The sequence below is a fragment of the Pelmatolapia mariae genome, linkage group LG7 (assembly GCF_036321145.2).
Source record: "Pelmatolapia mariae isolate MD_Pm_ZW linkage group LG7, Pm_UMD_F_2, whole genome shotgun sequence".
Classification (NCBI taxonomy): domain Eukaryota; kingdom Metazoa; phylum Chordata; class Actinopteri; order Cichliformes; family Cichlidae; genus Pelmatolapia; species Pelmatolapia mariae.
In genome coordinates this window covers 3,052,781-3,074,079 of record NC_086233.1, presented here as the reverse complement: position 1 = coordinate 3,074,079, position 21,299 = coordinate 3,052,781, and the positions used below count along the sequence as shown (strand labels likewise).

General features: G+C 42.4%; 1 protein-coding gene across 1 annotated transcript; it reads left to right on the top strand.

Annotated features, from left to right (window-relative positions):
• The first annotated feature begins 3,892 nt into the window (after positions 1-3,892).
• Positions 3,893-20,682, top strand: LOC134631892 (solute carrier family 13 member 1-like). The gene is made up of 15 exons (XM_063480457.1): positions 3,893-3,997; positions 6,185-6,313; positions 6,744-6,880; positions 6,987-7,153; positions 7,403-7,442; positions 7,559-7,640; positions 7,758-7,924; positions 8,587-8,706; positions 14,129-14,227; positions 15,133-15,234; positions 16,130-16,221; positions 16,596-16,690; positions 17,539-17,700; positions 20,305-20,442; positions 20,548-20,682. The coding sequence occupies exons 1-15, from the start codon at positions 3,893-3,895 to the stop codon at positions 20,680-20,682; spliced, it is 1,770 nt and encodes a 589-aa protein (XP_063336527.1).
• The last annotated feature ends 617 nt before the right edge of the window (positions 20,683-21,299 follow it).

Sequence of the window (21,299 nt, the reverse complement as noted above, 5' to 3'; positions counted from 1 at the left end):
ATAGCCTTGTGACCAGGCATCCCTCAAGGACAGTGGTTTGGCAAGCAGTAATGGTATGTGGTTGGTCTGACTTCAAGATTACAGGAGCATACTGGTCATTCAAATTCTGGACATGGCGACACTGGAGGATTTTATAAACTGCAATGTAACCGGAACCAGTTGGCAGGAATGACTGCTCAGGGTGGGTATCACAGTGTTTGCTGTAAGCAACATCAAGAGTGTTGGTGCCAACAAGTATCACTGGGTATGATTGCTGGACGTCAGGCACGACAAGGGCAAGTATATCAACATCAATGGATGAACCAAGAAAATCAGCTGGGAAGGCCATGTTAATCTCGATGTATCCCAGGTAAGGTACGGCTTGTCCATTTGCTCCTTCTACTTCCAACAGATCATTTAGTGGTTTGATTGGGTGATCTGAAAGATAAGTATTATAGAAGGAATAAGGAATGGTAGTAACCTGAGAGCCAGAATCAAGAAGACAGTTGAAACGGTTGCCCTTGATTTGAATTTGTCCTGTGCTTTTGGTCCCCACAAGCCCTTTTGCAGCAATAGAAGTTTGTTTTGGTTTCTGGGACTGCTAGTGCATGCAGCTCCTGTGTGTCCCACCGTAGAAGCTGTTTCTAGTTTAAAGATGAAGTATTTTTAGCATCCCATTCTTGCTGTTTTTTCCTTAATTGTTTATTTTTCTTTTCAACAAGACTGGGGTTTGTTCTGTTGTTACAGGTGGAAGAAAGGTGGCCATCTTCTCCACAGTTAAAACAGTACCATGGCTTGGGTTTGGTATTTGACTGAGGAAGAGTGACTGGGCTTGTTTTGTCGTGGTTTAAACTTTGACTCTGTTGAACTTCTTCGGGATAAAAGTTGGGACATTTGCTGTTGGGGGGTTTGGAGTTGTTTTTTCATTTCTTTTAACTCTTCATTGGCTGTGGAGTGCCCACAAGAATAAGTGCTTTGGGACTGGATGTTGGCTTTTTGTTTTGATGCACCAATGTATTTTTTCACAAGTGACTCCATAGCAAGTTGTCTTTCTTCTTCTGTCCATAATGACAACAATAAGTCAGAGAAAGGTGGTGGGTTGAAGAATATTTAAGTATTGAGCATACAATTCTTCTCCATCTTGAATTGTTCCAAAAGCTGAGTCAAGTACACTTAGTATGACTGAAGGCAATGTGTTGGGGCTTAGACCTTTAACCAATTTAGTAGCAGGTGACAACAGGCTCTCTATAATGCGTCTGGTGACGTGTAGAGCTGACAATGTCAATTTGGGAACGCCATGATTCAAAATCTGCTTCGCTACTTGGCTTAGGAATCCTTCCTGAAAAAGCATGGAGACAAAGTGAAGTTGTAGCGCTCAGGTCTGGGTTTCCGACCACATGCTCAACAACAACCCTTTGTATTTGTGGTGGATTGAGATCATGTGCTGTGAGTGATACTCTTGGAGTTGGTCCAGTCTGGCTTTGACGGGGTCGTGCCCCCTGCTGGTCAGTGGAAACCTGTCTAGCAGAAGGTGAACACAATTGCTGCGGCTCCAGTTCCTTTTCTTCTTCCTCTACTCCATCGTCCTCGTCTACTCCATTTTCCTCATCATATTCATGTTCACTTTTTCCATCATCATCTGCTCCTGTTTCATGCAAATGTTGACCAATCTGCCTCATTACTGTCTTCAAGACATCCTCAAACCGGTGCCCGCTGCGATCAGCAATTTGTTGGGAGGAGGATTGCTGCTGTCCATTGTGGCGACGTACTCACCAGCCAAAGCCGTGACGCAGAACACAAGGTCGGCACCAGTTTTAGAACAGTAAGTGTACGGTAGAAGCGGCTCTAGAGTTGCAAAAGCAGTGATATCTACAAACTCAGCGATCAGGTTTTTAAAGAAAGTACTCGCGGGATCATTTACGTAAAAATGAAGGTTAAGGTTACCATAAGTACGCAAGTAATCGAGAATTTCGTCAACAGCTTTTGTGTTAGACACACCAGAGATCATCACAGACTGTGATATATTTATGCCAGAAAGTGCAACTGAATCCATTTTTGATTTTCAACAAAAAAAAAAAAAAAAAAAAAATTGTATTTATGATTTATGGTGTTCGTTATGGCCAAACTGTGGTTTGCACAGAAGTCCAACAACAAAACACTGCTCGGGTTCAGATCCCAGAGGCTGTTCCTCCCAATCACACCCCTCCAAGTCTCCCAGTAGGACAACAGAGACCCCAGACGGAGCACCCTCCAGCATCCCACCCAGGGACTCCATGAAGGCTGGGTACTATAAACCGCCACTGAGCCCGCAGACAACAGCACAGGCCCTTGCCGGGCACAGGTTGGCTGTCTCCAGGGTGGGGCCCCAGTAACCCTATCCTGGGCAGGGTGAACTGTTCCCTTGGTGTTCTACTCATAGGGTCCTTCTGAATCGCTCTTGTCTGGTCCCTCACCCAGGACAAATTTTCCATGGGAGACCCTACCAACGGGCAGAAGCCCCCGGACAACATAGCCCCTGGGATCCGTAGTACACATAAACCCCTCCACCACGATAAGGTAGCAATTCACGGAGGGGAGAAACAGGAACAAATGTGGGGGTTTTTTTGTTTGTTTTATTTGTGACGGGGTATGTGTAAGAAAGTACTTAAATATAGAATTTAAATTTGTTGTTTTGCTAAGTTATCTGTTATGTGTAGACACAACACTGATTCATTCCTTGAGTTTGGTGTCTTTTCTATGGTTGAATGATTCATAGGTCAGTGTTGAGTGACTTAACAAACAAAAGCAAACATTTCTCTGAAAATTGTAAGCTACAAGGACTGGACTGAAAGAGCTCTTTAAAAAAAGAAAGTCTGGTTCCTCGGAAGCAAAATATAAAGAAATCAGGAGTGACTCAAAAAGATTACACAGTACTGTAAAACTCTTATCTGTTAATCCCTTAATAACATTTTCTTGATTAAAGTCTAACTCATAAATTTAAGTGGTTTGGATGCTGTCAGCTCGGTGCACGTTCCATCTGGAAAGTTTGTTTGTGAAAATATTTTCATGAATTTGGTTTAGTCATTAGTTGTGGGTCAAAGGCAACAGGTTATAAACTCAGCTAAACTTTAATGGAGCTCTGGGGGTTTCAACATGTGTCTTATTACTTCTGACTACTTAACATGTAATCACATAACAGTCCTTATCATGTTTTTTAATCTAGTGATGATTTTAAATGATGCAGGCCGGCATTCTAGAAAATAAATATTGTGTTTAAAATATTTCACAACAAGATCAAACAAAAAATAAACCCTTAAAAATCAGGATCCGAAACAAGTACTGAAACAGTATCATATTGCCCACTAGAAGCAACTTATTAAGTCTGTATATGTATACTTGCTATGCATACTTTAATAAAAATTATTCTTGATAAGAAACTTTGCATCCTTTATATTTTGGTTCTTATGTCAGAGTCTGTGACAAAGTCAAAAGGAAGATTAAGAAATTTTAGCATTAATAACACACAATGGAGTAAACACCACAGATACATATAAATGTTTTGTGAATCGGTATACTTCCATTAAGTGTGAAAAATGATTTCAGTGTTAAACACATTTATAGTTCCAGCGAAACTACTAATATTGTCCTTTTCCAGCACCACGCTTGAAATAAATGAAAAGCCTTGTCACGTTAACATCTGACCTTTGTCTTAGTGGAGAGATAACCAACAGTTACTAATGAGCTTTTGTATCTTGCTCAAGAAAACTGATATGGAAATGTAAAATAGCTTCCAATAGTTGGAGGACTTCCCCAAACTGATTTCCAGCCTCTCAGTCTCGGTCAATCATTACCCTCTCTAACATATCACAGCCAAATAACTGCGGGGTCACAGCAGGATTCTGCAGGAGAGACGAAAACAATGTATGACAGGAGGATGCTGACGAAGCTGAGCGAAGCACTGTGGAACTATCACAGCCTTCTCCTGATCATCCTCACGCCGCTGCTGCTGCTCCCTCTTCCTCTGGTCATCGGAACAAAGGTGCGTGCACAAATATGACGGGAACTGTAACCCCTCCATAACAGTTTCATTTAACTGAAGTTGCACTGATCAATGTTTTTAAACGGCTCCTATCATTAATTGCAAATTGTGAAAGATGTTGTCACTGCTAGTTTTAATTGTATAGCACATGAACTTTATGATATGATCTCAGCAGGTTGTAGTTATTGTAGAGTTTTTGTGATGATTTGAACAGTCTCTGTGCTTTATTAAGTTTACATTGGCTCTTTATTTGCTTTCCTATCAGCCAGTGATTAATTTGTACTAATATACTTTTTTCAACTCTGAGCACTCGGAGCTCTTTTACACTTTTTCCCCTCACTATAAATACTGCTAACATACCTTTGTACTTAGTGCCAGCTGACCCTTGATCCTTTTCTAAAACTGTCTGCATATAAAAGTTTATATACTCATAAAATGAAAACACATAAAATGATACCTCATTTTACAATTTCAGTTAACAAATGACTTGTCCGGGATTGCAAATAAAGCCCAATATCCGATTACAGAAAGTTTGACCTACATTGGAAATAGGTAAAAGGAAGCCTTTGCAGTGCAAAAACAAAATTAGTTTAAAAATACAGCTTGCCAGTGGGATTTTGTTTTTCAGGCTATAATAAGATTTGATATATTTAGTTGGATGTCTCGACCACTTTCACGTGGTCTTGGTCTTGTCTTGGTCTCGGATCCCTCGGTCTTGTCTCGGTCTTGCTGTCTCAGATCGACATAGTGGTCGGGAGATTTGGAGTCAACAGTGTCCATGACACACAACGTAACGTTTGATAATGTGTCATTTCAAAAGCATCAGCTCTAAGAGCCGTGCTTAGAGAGTGCTTTGTAGTGAATCAGAAGAGTCGACTCCCATTGAGCGAGAGCCGGCTCCTCACTTAATTTCCTTTGGCTGCTCAGCTCTCACACAGTGGCTCAGCTATGCTCCAATCCCTCCATATTGTAGCCAATCACGTGCAACGATATAGGATAATATCATTATGTGAAAAACAGAGAGGGTGAGACACGCGACAGTCAAGTGGAGCGTGCGTCTGTCCTCTCAGTGAGTGAGACAGTAGACAGCGGTGAGGAGGGCTGTGCGAGTGCATCGCAAAAATACATAAATATGCCTGACACCCGTAAACGAAGCAGCATCTGGCTGCAGTTTAAAGACTTTTTTGTCTCGGTCTCGACTTTGTCTCGGTCTTGGTTTTGTCTTGGTCTCGATACCCTCTGGTCTTGGTATTGTCTTGGTCTTGGTTTAGGCGGTCTTGACTACAAGTCTAATATTTAGTACAGATCAGAACAAGATTGTTTCAGGAGAACCTAGAATTGTAGTTAAGAAGTGAGGGTGATGTGAGAGTTCAAAAAGCATAAAGTCCATGAAGCAGCAAATCAAGTGCACAGCATAAACTGACACGGAGCACATGAGAGAATAGCTGAGACAAAGCACAAGGGGGAGATAGCACTATTTTTTTTTAAATGGGGAGCATTCAGGTCGACACATCAGTGAGGAAAAAAGACATGACTGCATGAGATCGACACAATTATGGGTGAGGAAGTAACAATAAATACTAGACACAAACAACAACTAATTACCAAACAAGGAAACTCCAACAGAAAAGTAAACTCTGCATAAGGAAAGGACACAAAAGGAAAAGAATGTGAAGTGAAGGGAACTAATAACTTGCGATAAAGTAACTGCAAGAATTAAAGACTAACAAGATCAACAGACAAACTAATAATCAAAACGGAAAACATTATTGCACTATCAAGCAGAACTTGATAGTGTGACACCCAAAATGCTGGGCCCTGACTGTGAAGCCCGGTGGTGGAAATGTTCATGCAGATCCACAACCAGATGGTTCAAAAAAAGAAAAGAAAAAAAGAAAAAAGCAAAGATAATAGAAAGATAACCGCTGTAATGAAGGTTAAATTAGACAATGCTTCAGTCCAAGTAACTACCTAAAGGTGTTTGAAGGTAGCTGCTGAGTGACGAGAGAGACTCTGGCCTAGTGGACGAGCTGCTGCATCTAATTTTTGCATTACATTTATATAAAAATGACCTTTAGCTATAATTACAGTCATCGATGTGTGTGTGTGTGCGCGCGTGTGTGTGTGCACGCACGTGCGTGTGTGTGTGTGCGCGTGTGTGTGTGTGTAATCATGTTTTCTCTGTAGGAGGCAGAATGTGGCTTTGTGTTGCTGCTGATGGCGATATACTGGATAACAGAGGTGATTCCACTGTCCATGACCGCCATGCTCCCCGCCATCCTCTTCCCCCTGTGTGGCATCATGTCGTCCTCCAATGTGAGTCAATCAGAGTTACAGAGGACGAAAATGTTCTTCGTCTTGAGGATTGTTATTCTTTAGGAATGCACAGCAGCAGATGTGCTGCTTGTGTGCCTACGTGTGGAAAAAGAAGCACTGACTTCAACATGAAATGTTTCTTTTTCTTTCTTGACAAATAAAAAAGAGCCCTGTTTTCCTAATTTCTTGCTCTGTATGATTTACAGCTCAGAACAATTCTTTGTACTGATCCAATTATTTAATATCTTCCAGTGCATCTGTGTGTTTTTTAAAACTGTATTTTTAATTGGTTTATCTGTTACTTGTTAACTCCCTGTATAACATTTTCTTTGGCCACAAACTCAAATTTGAAAATGGGCTTAAATTTTTACTCTTCATCCTCAATTACTCTATAGCAGCTCTCTGTTCTAAAATCCCTTTTCTCCTCTAGGTGGCAAAGGAGTATTTTAATAACTTCCACTTCCTGCTTGTGGGTGTTGTCTGCCTCGCCACATCCATCGAGAAGTGGGGCCTCCACCGCAGAGTTGCCCTGAGGCTCGTCACCTTGGTGGGGGTCAACCCTGCTTGGTGAGCATTTTCTTTCTCTGCTGTTGGATTCAAATTTTGTATTTCTTCGAGATTTAAGTGAGAAGGCTCCTTTGTTGCTTTTTGAACACACTGCTGTCTCCTTCAGGTTGATGCTTGGCTTCATGTCCGGCTGTGCCTTCCTCTCAATGTGGGTCCAAAACACATCAGCTGTTACCATGGTGATGCCCATCGTAGATGCTGTTCTCAAACAGATTCTAAAGGCGAATGAAGAGGGATACTCTGGTGAAGACAACCCTACCCTGGAGCTGGACGGTACCTGGACAGACAGTACACTTTATAAAAGCACAAAATATAATTAAAAGTGTGAGATAGCTGTGTGTTTTTGAGCTTATAGCCAAGGCAATCCAAGCCAACTTTATTTATAAAGCCATTTTAAAATCATTGAGAGGGTCCCAATGTGCAGGTGGTCCTTCTTCAGAATATAAATACTAAAAACAACATACATATTGAAAAAAGTAGGATAGAACTTGTGACCCTGACTATAATCTGTCATTTTTTCAGAAATCAACAACCGTGCTGCAAAAAATAAAGAAACTCTGAGGTATGTAAAGCATGGGGATTCACTGCTGCCCTCTCTGTACCTCTGGGTTCAGGATGTTCTAAGTTTTTGTTTCTGATGTACTTGAAGAGCAGTTGAATCCGTTATTCCTCTCTCAGTGACAGCACAGAGCCAGATGTCCCCACAGAAACCTTCACTTCTGTTCAAATACCAGCAGAGTCGCAGCCTGCAGCAGACGAGGTGCAAAAAAGCACCAAGCAAACACAGAATAAAATTATTCTTTGATATTTTTCCAGTGCTCAGGACAGGTTCTGCTTCTCCCACTAAATCTGCTTCTCTCTGCATTTTGTCTTACAGGCTGCAGAGAACGTACCCACAGCCTCCCACAGGGACACAGGATGTCGACAGGGTCGGATGCTATGCAAAGCCATGTGCATCGGCATTGCCTACTCCTCCAACATCGGCGGCATCACCACGCTGCCCGGAACCTCTCCTAACCTCATATTCGCTGAGCACCTCAATCGGTGAGTGTCTCGTAAGTAGGGATAGGAACTCATAAGAATTTATAGATTCTCAGTGGCTGCACTTTGAGAGTCACAATCCCAAGGCAGGACATCAAAGACATTACATTCATGCAAATGAATTGCAAGCTGTGTGGTCAAATGTTTGCTTATGCTGGAGGTATATCCCCTCTCTGTTGTAATGAAGTTTTACTCAGGATCGTTATTCAAAAAAAGTAATGTTTTACTCTTATTACACAGAACACAGCTAAAATTAATCCAGTATGTTACTTAATTACTCCACAGAGAAAGTATTTGTTTGTTTTCTCTACTCATTACTTTCAAGTTTCTCTGTAAAATGACTCGAAACCTATTGTCTCATAATTACCATTTAACATCAGAAACCTCAAATTACAGCCCTACACACCAACACAAATCCCTACCTAATGAAAACACACATACGATCTTTCTTTTAGTTTTCAGGTATGAACATAAAGTCGATAAAAACCAGCACAAAGAGATTTTAAAGTGATTCTACTTTAGAAACATGAACAGGCACAAATGAAGGCTTGCCGTTCGTGTTTGGTTAATTCAGTCTGCTGCACAGCTAGAATGAACTAAATGATTGAAAGACTCCTTTAAAAACAATGTTTTAAATGCTCTCCAAACACTGTCTTTACATTCAGCGTTTACCCAGACTGCAACAGCATCAACTTTGCGAACTGGCTCCTGTTGTGCCTGCCCATCAGTGTTATCATGCTGCTGCTGGCATGGCTGTGGCTATATTGGATCTTCATTGGCTCAGAGTGAGTGTCAGCATACCATCTGCAGAGCCAATCACCTGCTACCAATGCTATTCTGACTACTCTTTGTGCACACGCCATTATTTTTTCTGTTTTATCAGTTTCATCATCCTATTCTGATTTCTTTGCATTGATTAATTAGTGTAAGTATCATCACATCACATTTATGTCTTTATTGTTGTGAAAATTTATTAGAGTTTTGACGATGATGAACCATTTGTTTCCATATTTATGCTTTTGTGCTTTGTTAATAATGCCATCATCAGAGACTATATAAAACAGTGTCATTCAAAACGGCTGGTTTGCTCTCGAACTTTAAGTTATTTAAAAAGGAACTAAAGAACATAAATGCTGTTTGACAGTTTTGTGGGCCTATTTAAAGCAGCTTAAATGTGCTGCATTTAGGTTTTTTATTCTAAAGGTTTACTGTTAGCCAGTCCACCACACACCTACAGGTAGCCATTGAAGCGGCTGGAAGATCAGCTAAGCTGTTAACTGAACTTTTAAAATACAGCGCATATACTGTAGTACCCTTTAAACAGAGCCAAAAACCACCCCCATAAAAACACTCGAAACCATCCATCCATGCATCCATCCATCTTCTTCCAGTAATCCGGGGCAGGGTCGCAGGGGCAGCAGCCTAAGCAGAGAAGCCCAGAATTCCCTCTTCCTGGCCACCACCTCCAGCTTGTCCGGGGAACACCAAGGCGTTCCCAGGCCAGCCGAGAGCTATAATCTCTCCAGCATGTCCTGGGTCTGCCCCATGGGCCTCCTCATGGTGGGACATGCCCGGAACACCTCACCCACAAGGCGCCAGGTGGCATCGTTATCAGATGTCCGAATCACCTCGACTGGCTCCTTTCGATATGTAGAAGCAGCAGCTCTACTCTGAGCCCCTCAAAGATGGCTGGACTTCTCAGCCCATCTTGAAGGGAGAGGCCAGCGACCCTTCGTAAGAAGCCCATCCATCACTCGTATCAGCAATCTCGTCCTTTCGGTCACTATCAACAGCTCGTGACCATAGGTGAGGGTAGAGACGTCGATCGACTGGTAAAATGAGAGCTTCGCTTTTAAACTCAGCTCTCTCTTCACCACGACGGACCGGTACAGCATCCGCATCACTGCAGCCGCAGCACCAATCCATCTGTCGATCTTCCGCTCCCTTCTCTTGTGACTTGTAAACGAGATCCAGAGATGTTTTCAGTCGAAGTCAGCAGCGTTCCATCCGCACTATACACAGTGCAGGTAGGCCACCGCTTTCACCTCCTGAGTCACCTGACGGTGTGCCAGAATCTCTTTGAGGCAGTCCAAAAGTCTTTTTCCATGGCCTCTCCAAACTCCTACCACACCTGACTTTTTGCTTCAGCCACTGCCCAAGCCATATTCCGCTTGGTCTGTCGGTACATATCAACTGCCTCCGAAGTCCCACAAGCTAAACAAGCCAGATTGTCCTCCTTCTTCAGCTTTGTGGATCCCTTCACCTCTGGTGCCCAACATTTGGTTTGGCGGTTACCACCACGACAGGCACTAACCATCTTGTGACTGCAGCTCAATGCAGCAGCTTCGGCAATGGAGGTGCTGAACATGGTCCAATCGGCCTCAACACCATTCTCCCTTGGAATGCTCTTGAAGCTCTGCCGGAGGTGTGCATTGAAGATCTTGCAGACCTCTGGCCTCTGCCAGGTGTTCCCAGCACAAATTCACTATACATTTGGGTGCGCCAGGTGTGTCCAGCATTCTCCCCCGCCACCTGATCCAACTCACCACCCGGTGGTGATCAGTTGACAGCTCAGCCCCTCTCTTTACCCAAGTGTCCAGAACAAATGGCTGCAGGTCTGGTGATACGATTATAAAATTGATCATTGACTTGCAGACTAGGGTGTCCTGTTGTCACGTGCATGTATGGACACTCTTATGTTCGAACAGGTCTCACTAACGTTGCCCACATGAGCGTTGAAGTCTCCCAGTAGGACAACAGAGTTCCCAAGTGGAGCACCTTCAAGCACCCCACCCAGGGACTCCAAGAAGGCTGGGTAGTCTGAACCGTCAGTCGGCACATAAGAGCAGACAACAGTCAGGACCTGTTCACTGACCCGGAGGCGCAGGGAACAAACCCACTCGTCTACTGGGAGAAACCCCAAAGTACAGGCAGCAAGCCGAGGGGATCCTAGGATACCCACCGCAGCATGCACACCATGGGAGACCCTACCAGGGGATAAGGTATCGATTTGCAAAGGGGACACTCCAAACTATCCTCCGAAAGAACAGAAAAAGGAAGAGCAGAGATGGAGGTGAATTTTAAAGCACTCTGCAGTTCTGTAGCAACTGTGGGGGGGGGGGGGCTAAAATATCTTTAATAGTTCACTATATTAGATGTGATCAGAGGTTGAACCATCAGCTGATGTTTGCTGCCAGTGAGATGAGATTATAATATAATGTAAACATCAGAGGGTCCCAATGTGCAGGTGGTCCTTCTTCAGTAAACATTTGGAGATGGTGGGGAGGAAGAACTCCTTATTAACAGGAAGAAACCTCCAATAAAACCAGGCCCAGGGAGGGGGCTTTTATTGTGACTGGTTAGGGAGTAAGGACAGGAGAAGAGAAGACAAAAACGGGGAATATAGACAGACAAACACAAATACAAACTGCAGTGGTAAGTGCATTGTGGGATGTCCCCCAGCAGCCTGAGCATATAGCAACGTCATTTCAGGGTCACCTCCTCCAGCTCTAACTAGAGCTTTATTGAAAAGAAGAAAGGAGTTTTTATATCTGATCTTAAAAATAGAAAGAGTGTATGTACCCTGAAACCAAGAAGATCCAAGAAAACTATAAATAACTCCTGCATACAAAGTACGTCTCTTACTCCAGATTATTTTACAGAAAGATAGAATTTTATCGCCAGTTTGACTTAAAGATAAATTTTAAAACTTGTAAAATTATGTGGAGATATTTAATCTGAAGTTCAGGAGCGGGACCACACCTCATTCATGCCCCTTCTGGCCTTCAGTCTATATATATGCTTCATTAGATATCTTTCAGGTAGTCTAGGAATTCCAAACTCTCATCTGTAATCATTATTAGTGGAGCCACAGAGAGACCGATCGCCGCCTGGCCACCTGGGGAACCTTCCAGCAGCCATTCTTGCTACTATATCAATTTCCTCAGAATTCCTCTCTCTGCTCCATTCAGCAATACAGTGACTCCAGTCGCTCCACCATCACACAATCTGTACGAAATTATAACCTCTAAATTTCAATTAGAGGAAGATTACCAGCAAAATTTTGCGGCACAGCTCCACTCCTGATCACTCTGAGATGCATCTCCAGGCCCACAGAGTTTCCCGAAAATCCAACCCATCACAGTGTCTAACTCTGAGGACACACCGCCGTTCCCACGCCGTGGTAAGGTCTCCCGAAGACACCTTCTCGTCAAGGATTTCAGACTGAACCACAGCCCATCTTTCACCTTTCCAACAACAAGGCAAAGCTATTCCAATTCTTTTTAATTTCTCAACACTCTGACATCCATACAGCAAACAAAGATAATCCTCTTCCGGGCATAAAAGCTGCCAACGCCTCTAACAGTGAAGGTTCCCCACACCTCACAGTCTCGCCCATCAGCCAGCAACAGCCGCATCTAGCCACTACATCGCATGTTCCTGGAGGCGAAATCCCAGCTCCCTCCTCAGCTGCTGCTCATACTCCACGTGGCACCGGGTTGCCAGCTCTGCGGTCTTCAATCCCTCCTTAGCAAGTCGTCTCAGCAAATCTTCATGGCACCAGGTTGCCAGTTTCTCAACCACTTATCCCTTCTTTGCTAATCACTGCAGCAAATCTTTCTGGCACCGGGTTGCTAGTCCTTTTTCTGTTCATCAGCTTCTCTTTACAATACTTCAGCCAACATTCCTGCAACCAGTTATCCAACTATACCTTCTCCTAACCCAGATCTTTTTCCTTTTCCTATCAGAGCAGCTCCAAGCAGCACATGGCCAAGTTTTTTAGCCCAGTCCCCTTCTTTTCAAGCTAATATTGCTCAGTTTTTGCTGGTCTCTGCAATTCCTCCTCCCAACCCACCAGCTCCAAAACCTTTCCCAGTATGCACTTACCTTTGCCAACAAATCATTGCTAGTAAATATATAGATCTGGCAGAGCTGATTTTTCCACTACTCAACCAGCCTGCTCCAACCCAAGTTGATTGACAGCCGCGACGGTCCCATCGTCATGTGCGGTCTGGCCCCATCTTGGGCAAAAGAGCTTACTCTGCTTGAGTTTCAATATACAGAGATGTCTTTTGCACAGCTTTCCCCTCCTGAGGACAGATCAGTTTTGTATCTTTTGCATTCTGATTCCTGGGCATTAAAATTCCCATGATAAAGATGTACCTCAGAGGCGTCAATTTTTTCGCCAAAGTACTTGCTTGACCTCTACATCATCTCAGCTTGCTACTCATCAAAGGTCTCCAACGTCAGGCTCCCATTGCAACCCCATGCCATTTGCCCCTAACTTCGGGTCTTCTTTATCACTGCATTTCCATGCTCCGGCTGAAGTACAGTGACTACTTACTGGCATGCACACTATGTTGCTGCTTGCCTTCTTCGGGTTTCTACGCTGTTCAGAATAGACCTTATCAACAAAATTCCATCTGGATCTTCATCCCTGCTTAGGTGACTGCCGCACAGTCTCCAAAAACTGCCTCGTCTTCTTCCTCAAATAAAGCAAAACCAACCAATTGCGCAGCCGCTTTTTGATATTTAACTTAAAAATAAACTCACCTTTAAGCCCCTTTGAATTGCTGACCCATTACCTCTACCTCAGAAAATCCCAACATACCTTACATTCAGACCTTCAGTTCATCGTCGAATCCAGCCACATCCCAACCAGATCATAGTTTCTTTCATATTTTTGCTAAGTTCTATGGTGTCCAGGATTTCTCCTAATCTCTTCTTTGGCCATTCCTTCCAAATTGGTACGGCAACTTATGCCTCCCTCAAAGGAATTCCGGACCACTTAATCAAGCTCACGGTCCGATGGTTATCACAAGACTACCAGTTATACATTTGCAACAGTCTCCAAGACCTTCACAATGTCTAATCTTCGCTTCTGCTAGGGGATGCCTTCTTTGGGGATCTGCCCAACCCAGGAGCTGCTGCCAGTCCCCTCCGAGGCCTTCCCAAATCGCAGCATCAGTCCACGGTTTCTCATCCATTATTATTCATCGTAACTGAGGATGTGGTCCCAGCTAGTGAAAGTAAAATTCAGACCCACTAAGTATTTGAATAACTTGGTTATAATTTAAATATTTTCACAACTATGTAAATATATAATTATTTCTTTATTGTCTATCTGTGCTTTAACCAAACACAGTCAGTCATTAAATTCAGGGTGGGCACTTCCTCTCTCTCTCTCTCTCTTTCTCTCTTACGCAGCTTCAAGTTCCTGTGGCAGTGTCGGGGAGAGCAGTCTGAGAGAGAGAGGGCAGTGAAAAACGTGCTGGAAGACGAGTACAAGAAGCTGGGAACCATTAGGTGATCTCTCATTCGTTTATTTACACACTCGTTTATTCTTCAAAGTAATCAGTTTGATCATTTATTCATTCATGTGTGATCATTACTGCTGTCAGGCATTAATATGCCCATTTATTTTTCATCCATTCACTGACCTCAAATATTAGAAACAGGCAGTTAAATGGTCGTTCATTTGTGTATTCGGTGTTTTGAATTAAAAAAAACAACATAAAAATTGAACTATATATGTATTGTCTAAAACACCTATATTAATACACATGGTAAAAATCATCAGAATCTAAATGTTTACCCCATTTTTTAACCCCTTATTTGGACTTTTATTGGGACTACCTGCCTAATCCAGAATGACGTAGGTAGGGTCTCCAGAAGGTTGCCTGAAGCGTTCTTCTGTAGAAAAACCTTCACAGCAAAGTTTTTGTTTGCTTTTTTGTGCAGACAGGTCATGATTTCTACAAAGAGAGATTGCCTCTGCATTTTTGCTTCTGTCTTTTTCTTTTCATTTTTGGGATTAATTCAGAATAAATCATTTATTTATTTACTTGTTTTTTTGGTGCACTTTGAGCATGACAAGGCAAGGGCCACCTGGTTTTATATTCATGAGAGGGCAGACATTTATCTCACAAACTGACCAACTCAGGCCAAATGAGATGGATAAAGAGGTCTATAGCCCGGAGGTTTGGTGAACTCTCTCTCTGTCAGCACATATATAACTTACAATATAACTCTTTTAAAGAGCTATTTTTTCATTCATGAATTTATTTAATTATACAGAGGGTTTTACATTACCTTAGATTACCAGTTTTCATGCATTGCCATCATTCATTTACTTGTTTATCAGTTATTGACAGAAAGACATTCCTATGATAATTTATGCATTCCCACATTCATTCATTCCCTCTCTCCAGTTCTCAGGAGATCTTCACCGGGGTGGTTTTTGTGGTGATGGTTTTGTTATGGTTGACCAGATCTCCAGGTTTTATACCCGGCTGGGCTTCCCTCTTCCCTTAGTGAGTCACAACCTTCTTTTATTTTCTTGGAAATTATTCAAACGTATTCCCAAGTACAAGGTGTGATCTTAAAGCCCTCTATTTTTTTTTTTCATTAAAGCAACAACAACAACAAACCCATAGTTTAATTTTGTCCAGTGTCCTTTGGCAGCACTCCTGCTATAGATCATTCTGTAGAGGTCACAATCTTACTATTTGTTCTGGATCTCTGCCGCTGTGTCAACTCAAACTTGATCTTGAAATGGAGATATGGAAGCTAAAATGCCTGCAGGCAATAATATGCACCCTGAATGTTTTAGCTGAATGTTCTCTTCAGGTGTTTCTGGAGAGTCGAGCTACCCTCCAACAGTCTGATGCTTGAAATTAGTGCACAACCCCATGAATGTCAAGAAATAAAATCGTGGTTCAGATGCACATTCATGTATCTGAATGTGCTGCAGGCTCTCTGCTAAAACTGCTGTCTGTTCAACAGCCAGAACAGGTTTCTCTGGAAAAACCAAATAGTAGTGCTGAAGCATCCAGAGTGGCATGTGGAGACAACCTTGAAGCAAATACTCTTAAATGTAGTATCATTTTGAAAAATTCCACCTCTTCCAAGAGCAACATGAGAAGTTGTACACTGTTAAAAATATGTATTGTTTCCTCTTGTTGTAATGCATGCAAAGAACCAGAGTTACCAGCTGTTTTACGAAATAACTTTTTTAATAAAGAGAAGTTCATCTGGGAGTCAGTTTCAGTAGAAACCAACAGACTTGTTTTTGGTTTTGATCTTTCCAGGTAGTTTCTTGATAGATTGACAAAGACCAGACCAGATTCTTTAGGAAACACATATATTTATGATTTATCGCAGCAGCAATGAACCATGACCCACCTGATCACTTTTTCTGTTTTTCAGTAAATCGAACTACATCACAGATGCCACTGTGGCTCTGGTGCTGGGTGTCCTCCTCTTCATCGTACCTGCTTACGGACCCTCCAAAAAATACGGTAAATGTATGGAATGTGGCTTGTTGGTTAGTCAGATGTTGAAGGCTAACACAAATACTCAAAGAGCCCCAGAGCAGGAAATTAGCATAACTGGTTGAGTTTAAGTACTGTAGATTTACCAAACTTTTGTTTTTCTTAATTCTTCTTAATGCAGTTTTCCTACACTACATTATTCTCACTTCTTTGGTTATTGCGTCCTATGCATATCAAGCTTTTACATAAAAAAATAAACTTTAAGCTGCACAGAAATGTGTGAATACCTAAAATCAGTAAAGTATTAACACTCATTTAAATCTCAGAGGTTCTGAACATCGTGTCTGTTTTTCAGCATCTGTGCCATCAGTCCCAGTAAATGTTTCTCTCTCTCAATTCAGAGTCGATGATTTCCTGGAAAGAGTTTCAGGCCTCCATGCCGTGGCAAGTTGCCCTGATGGTTAGTGGAGGCTTTGCCCTCGCTAAAGGTGCAGAGGTATGCTGAAATACAAATCACGATACATCCAGAACAGTTTCCTCGTACAGAACAAGAAGAAATTTGATGCAAAACATTGTAAAGTTTTCACAGTTAACACAGAAAAATCTCAGGTCCAGACAAAAAAACAGCTCTCTGGTGTAGCTCATTGGGGATTACAACTTTACCTTCTACCAACTTTAACTGGACTACTCCCCTGATTGTGTCAACATTGTTTTCAGTCAGCGCTCACAATCAGAAAGATTATAGTAAAACTTATTGAAAAGCAGGAAATAAAAAAAGGATCAGAAGATTGTTTAGCTTAGAGTTAAACCATAAGTACACTCAAATAATATAGTTTTGAGTGTACTTCAATTAAATCTCTGTCTATCTCTATCTCTAGAGATAAACAGCGACAGATATAGACATAGATAAAGATATAGGCCAACCGATTGTGGTTGTAAAAAGACTTCAGGACCTACAGAGGTCAGTGGAAAAACCTTCTCTCTGAATTGCCCTCTGTACGCACTTTGCCGCTCAGTTTATGGGCCCAGTCACTCATTTAGACTCAAACTGAACAAAAAAGTCTTTTTTTGTGAATTTTTGAATTTTAGAATGCACAAGTAGCCATGGTATGGCTACTTGTGCATTGTCCACTGACAATTTGTCTACAATTGAAATCATTAATTAATGAACAAATGGCTTCACAGTCAGACCAGCCTGTCCTCATTGCATCTGGTCATATGTCCACAAACGTCATCTCAAATCTTCAAAATGGGCCTTCAGAAACCAGTGGTTCATATAATGGTACCTAAAGCTGGTATAAAATCTGCTGTACACTTAACATGTGTGTTTGTTTGTGTGTGCAGGAGTCAGGTCTGTCTTTATGGCTGGCCAGGCTGATGACACCTCTGGGTGACCTCCCGGTCTTAGCCACAGTCACAGTGGCCTGCCTCCTTACCACCACACTGACAGAGGTGGCCAGCAACGCTGCCACCATCACCATCTTCCTCCCCATTCTCTCTCCTCTGGTTAGTTCAGTGTATTATACTGTACAGAGCCGCCGAAATGCTGAGAATTACTGTTAGATAACCTGTTCAGCTCATTTTCAGCTCAGTATTTTATTCTTGGACTTTACTAGAGTACTTAAAATAATCATTATTTATCTTACACTGGGCTGTGGAGGAATCCTTCCGTTCATGGTCTGCTTGAAACAAAGCGTTTAAATCCACTCCCTTTAAGCCTACTTTCTTCTGATTGGCTTCTCCCGACAAATATAACACGGAAGGGATAAGCAGCAATTTTACAACCATGTTGCATTAATGAGCTCTTTAGAAATCAGCTGTGCACCATGGGTGCTGGTCTGATCCTTTCCTGCGTGTTGTTCCCCATTTCACCATCAAATCCAGCACTAGAGCCAAATTAGTGAAAAATAACTCTGAAAAAATAAGTAAAACTGTGTGGTTACAGCCTCCAGATGATTCATTTTCTTCAGAATCTGCTTTTTCATTTGTTGAGCCAAAATATTTGATGCCTGTAAATTCTTTAACTGCAACAACATCAACTTAGCGTGAGGTCGGCCTCCAGTTCAAGCATTAATTTAAGTCCTTGAGTGCTAAGACTATGCAGAGACACGTCTTCAAGATTCCTCTCATGTCTCCTCAGTCCTGACCTAATCAGTGTTTTCAGTCTGATAAATTCAGCTTTTTTGATTTTTAGAGGGAAACTGCTGTGATATCTGAGTCGTTCCGCTGTTTCAGTGTTTTGCTTTAGAATAATCCTTTTAATTCCTTTTAATTGTCCCACAAGGGGAAATTTGGTTGTAACAGCAGCCAAAAAGACACATATACAAACAGACAGTACACAGGACACAGAACAGAAGCATACACAATTATTCTTAAATATTTACATTAAGGACAATGGTTACTATATACAGAGTATTGTACAGTTATTAAATTAAATAAAAATAACTACAGATAAGAGGCAAACCAGGTTGTAGTGCGAATCAGTTGGTTAACTTATTGCAGTTAGTGCTGATGTAAACATTATGTTTGTTGGGAGCAGTTCTGATTGTACAGTCTGACAGCTGCAGGGAGGAAGGACCTGTGGAAACGCTCCTTCATGCATCTAGGATGCAGCAGTCTGTCACTGAAGGAGCTCTGCAGTTCAGCAACATTTCCATGCATGGGGTGGGAGACTCTGTCCATCAGAGATGTTATTTTGGCCAGAGTCCTTCTGTCTCCCACCACCTGCACTGGGTCCAGGGTGCATCCCAGAACAGAGCTGGCCTTCCTGATGAGTTTATCCAACCTCTTCCTCTCAGCTGCCGATGAACCGCTGCTCCAACATACCACACTGTAAAAAATGACGGATGCCACCACAGAGTCATAGAAGGTCTTTAAAAGCGCTCCCTGGACTCCAAATGACCTCAGCCGCCTCAGCAGGTGGAGTCTGCTCTGACCCTTCCTGTAAAGAGCATCAGTGTTGTGGCTCCAGTCCAGTTTATTATTCAGGTGAACACCCAGGTACCTATAAGAGTCCACTATCTCAATGTCCACTCCCTGGATGTTCACTGGTGTCAGTGTGGTGGGTCTGCGTCTCCGGAAGTCCACATCCAACTCCTTGGTTTTCCCGGCGTTGATCAGCAGGTGGTTCTGCTGACACCAGTCCACAAAGTCCAAAGGATTATTCTATTCTTTAGCTGCAGTTTGTACTGTTTATGAGCTTTCAGATTTTGTTTCAACATAAAACAGAGCATATGGAACTTACAACAAAAGAGACCACCACATCAAGGCTAACAACTATTTTCACAGTTCTGTCTCAAGTCCTTCGGACCCCCCATAAGTAGGGAGGGGGTTTCTCCAGGAAGTGTGCAAAACTTACTCATTTAGCTTTTCTAAGGGACATTTAGTTCTCTGGTCTCTGGGTTGGCTGAGAGATTCAACCCTCATCGTTAACCTCCAGAAAAAGATGGTGCCTCTGTATGTTGGCCTTGAGCATGTTCCTCTGGTCAATTCAAACCACTCATTTGTATACTTGCAGAGTTTTTGGTGGAGCACAATTCTTGAAATAACAGTAGTGTGGATGCCACGCAGGTGGTCCATCACAGAGTTTCACACCCAGGCAGTAAATAAAAGACATTACATTTGTGCAAATTAATTGCATGCTATGTGGTCAAATGTTAGTGCATGTTGGAGATATTTCCCCTCTTTGTTGTGATCAGTGTTGGGGTCATTACTTAAAAAAATAAAAAAATAAATAAATAAAAAGGGGGGGGGGGGGTGATGTCATGTTGGAAATGTCCATCTTTTCAACGCAGTATAACTGCAAAGCATGCAATAGACACGCCCGTCCACCATGTCCATCCCAAGCTTTACATCTCCAAGGCGTGAAATGGAAATGCATGCAAAAGGTACAGTAAGCTGCAGTACCAGCAGAGGGCGATGTTTCACTTCAGGCCAACATGTAAATAATCACAGGAACGCGTTTAAACAGACGTTGCTAACACATTTACATGTAAATACATATTGGCCCCCCTTAATCCTTTGAATGAATGTGAATAAAAGAAAAACTAATTATTGTTATTTAATCTCACTAATGTGTGAAATATTTATGAGAGATTGTTCTCGCTTCAGGCCGAGGCCATACATGTCAACCCTTTGTACATCCTGATCCCCGCCACCCTGTGCACATCCTTCTCCTTCCTCCTGCCAGTGTCCAACCCACCAGGTGCTGTGGTGTATGGCTATGGACACTTTACCACCCTAGATATGGTGAGTTCTGCCATAAGAAAAGAGATGTTGCAACTAGAAATAACTCTTTCACTAAATGTATGCTTGCCATAACTCACAAGAAAAATCTGATCCTGTCTGCTGCAGGTTAAGGCGGGGCTTGGCGTCAACACGATTGGAGTCCTCGCCGTCCTGCTGGCCATGGCAACTTGGGGAATTCCTTTGTTCTCGCTGGATACGTACCCCGACTGGGCACCGACTTTCAACTCCACAACGCCTTGATGAGCGGACTCCGGGCGTAGTTTTCAGTGGTCAGACTCTGAATCCTGAAAGAGACTCAAAAAGGCTCCTGAGTTCAGCTCTCAAGAAACAGATTAATGTGCTTTAACTAACCCAAAGTTGACAGGGTGTATTCATTGTTCTGTAGTGGTGTTACTGCTTCCTCTCCACCAACAGGTAAACATTTAGAAGCCCCTGTTTCGGTGCTGCAGTCTCCGTAAACCTGGTTGCGAACAAAAAAAAAACATTTAAAGAAGTCATTTTGTCAGCAAATCTCATGTGCAGACCCAGGCTAATAATCAGTTTCTCACTCTTCTTTTTCTCTATCATAACACTCCACTGTTTTTCAAAAGTCAGGATTAGATATCCTCCTAAAAATCTCCCCCAAATACTCCCACACTGCAGCTTAGCACAGAAGAGAATGACGTCATTGCTGCCGTCGGGAGTCATTTTGCATTCAACAATGGACGCCTAGCCCAGCCCCGAAAACCTTTGGATTTGCACTTCTTCATGGCACCTTTTTAAAGTTATTTACTATACTTTGCAGGTAAATTAATATAAAAAAAAAATGCCAACTGAAGGTTGATGTCACAGACTGTCACAGACACTGGAATAAACAA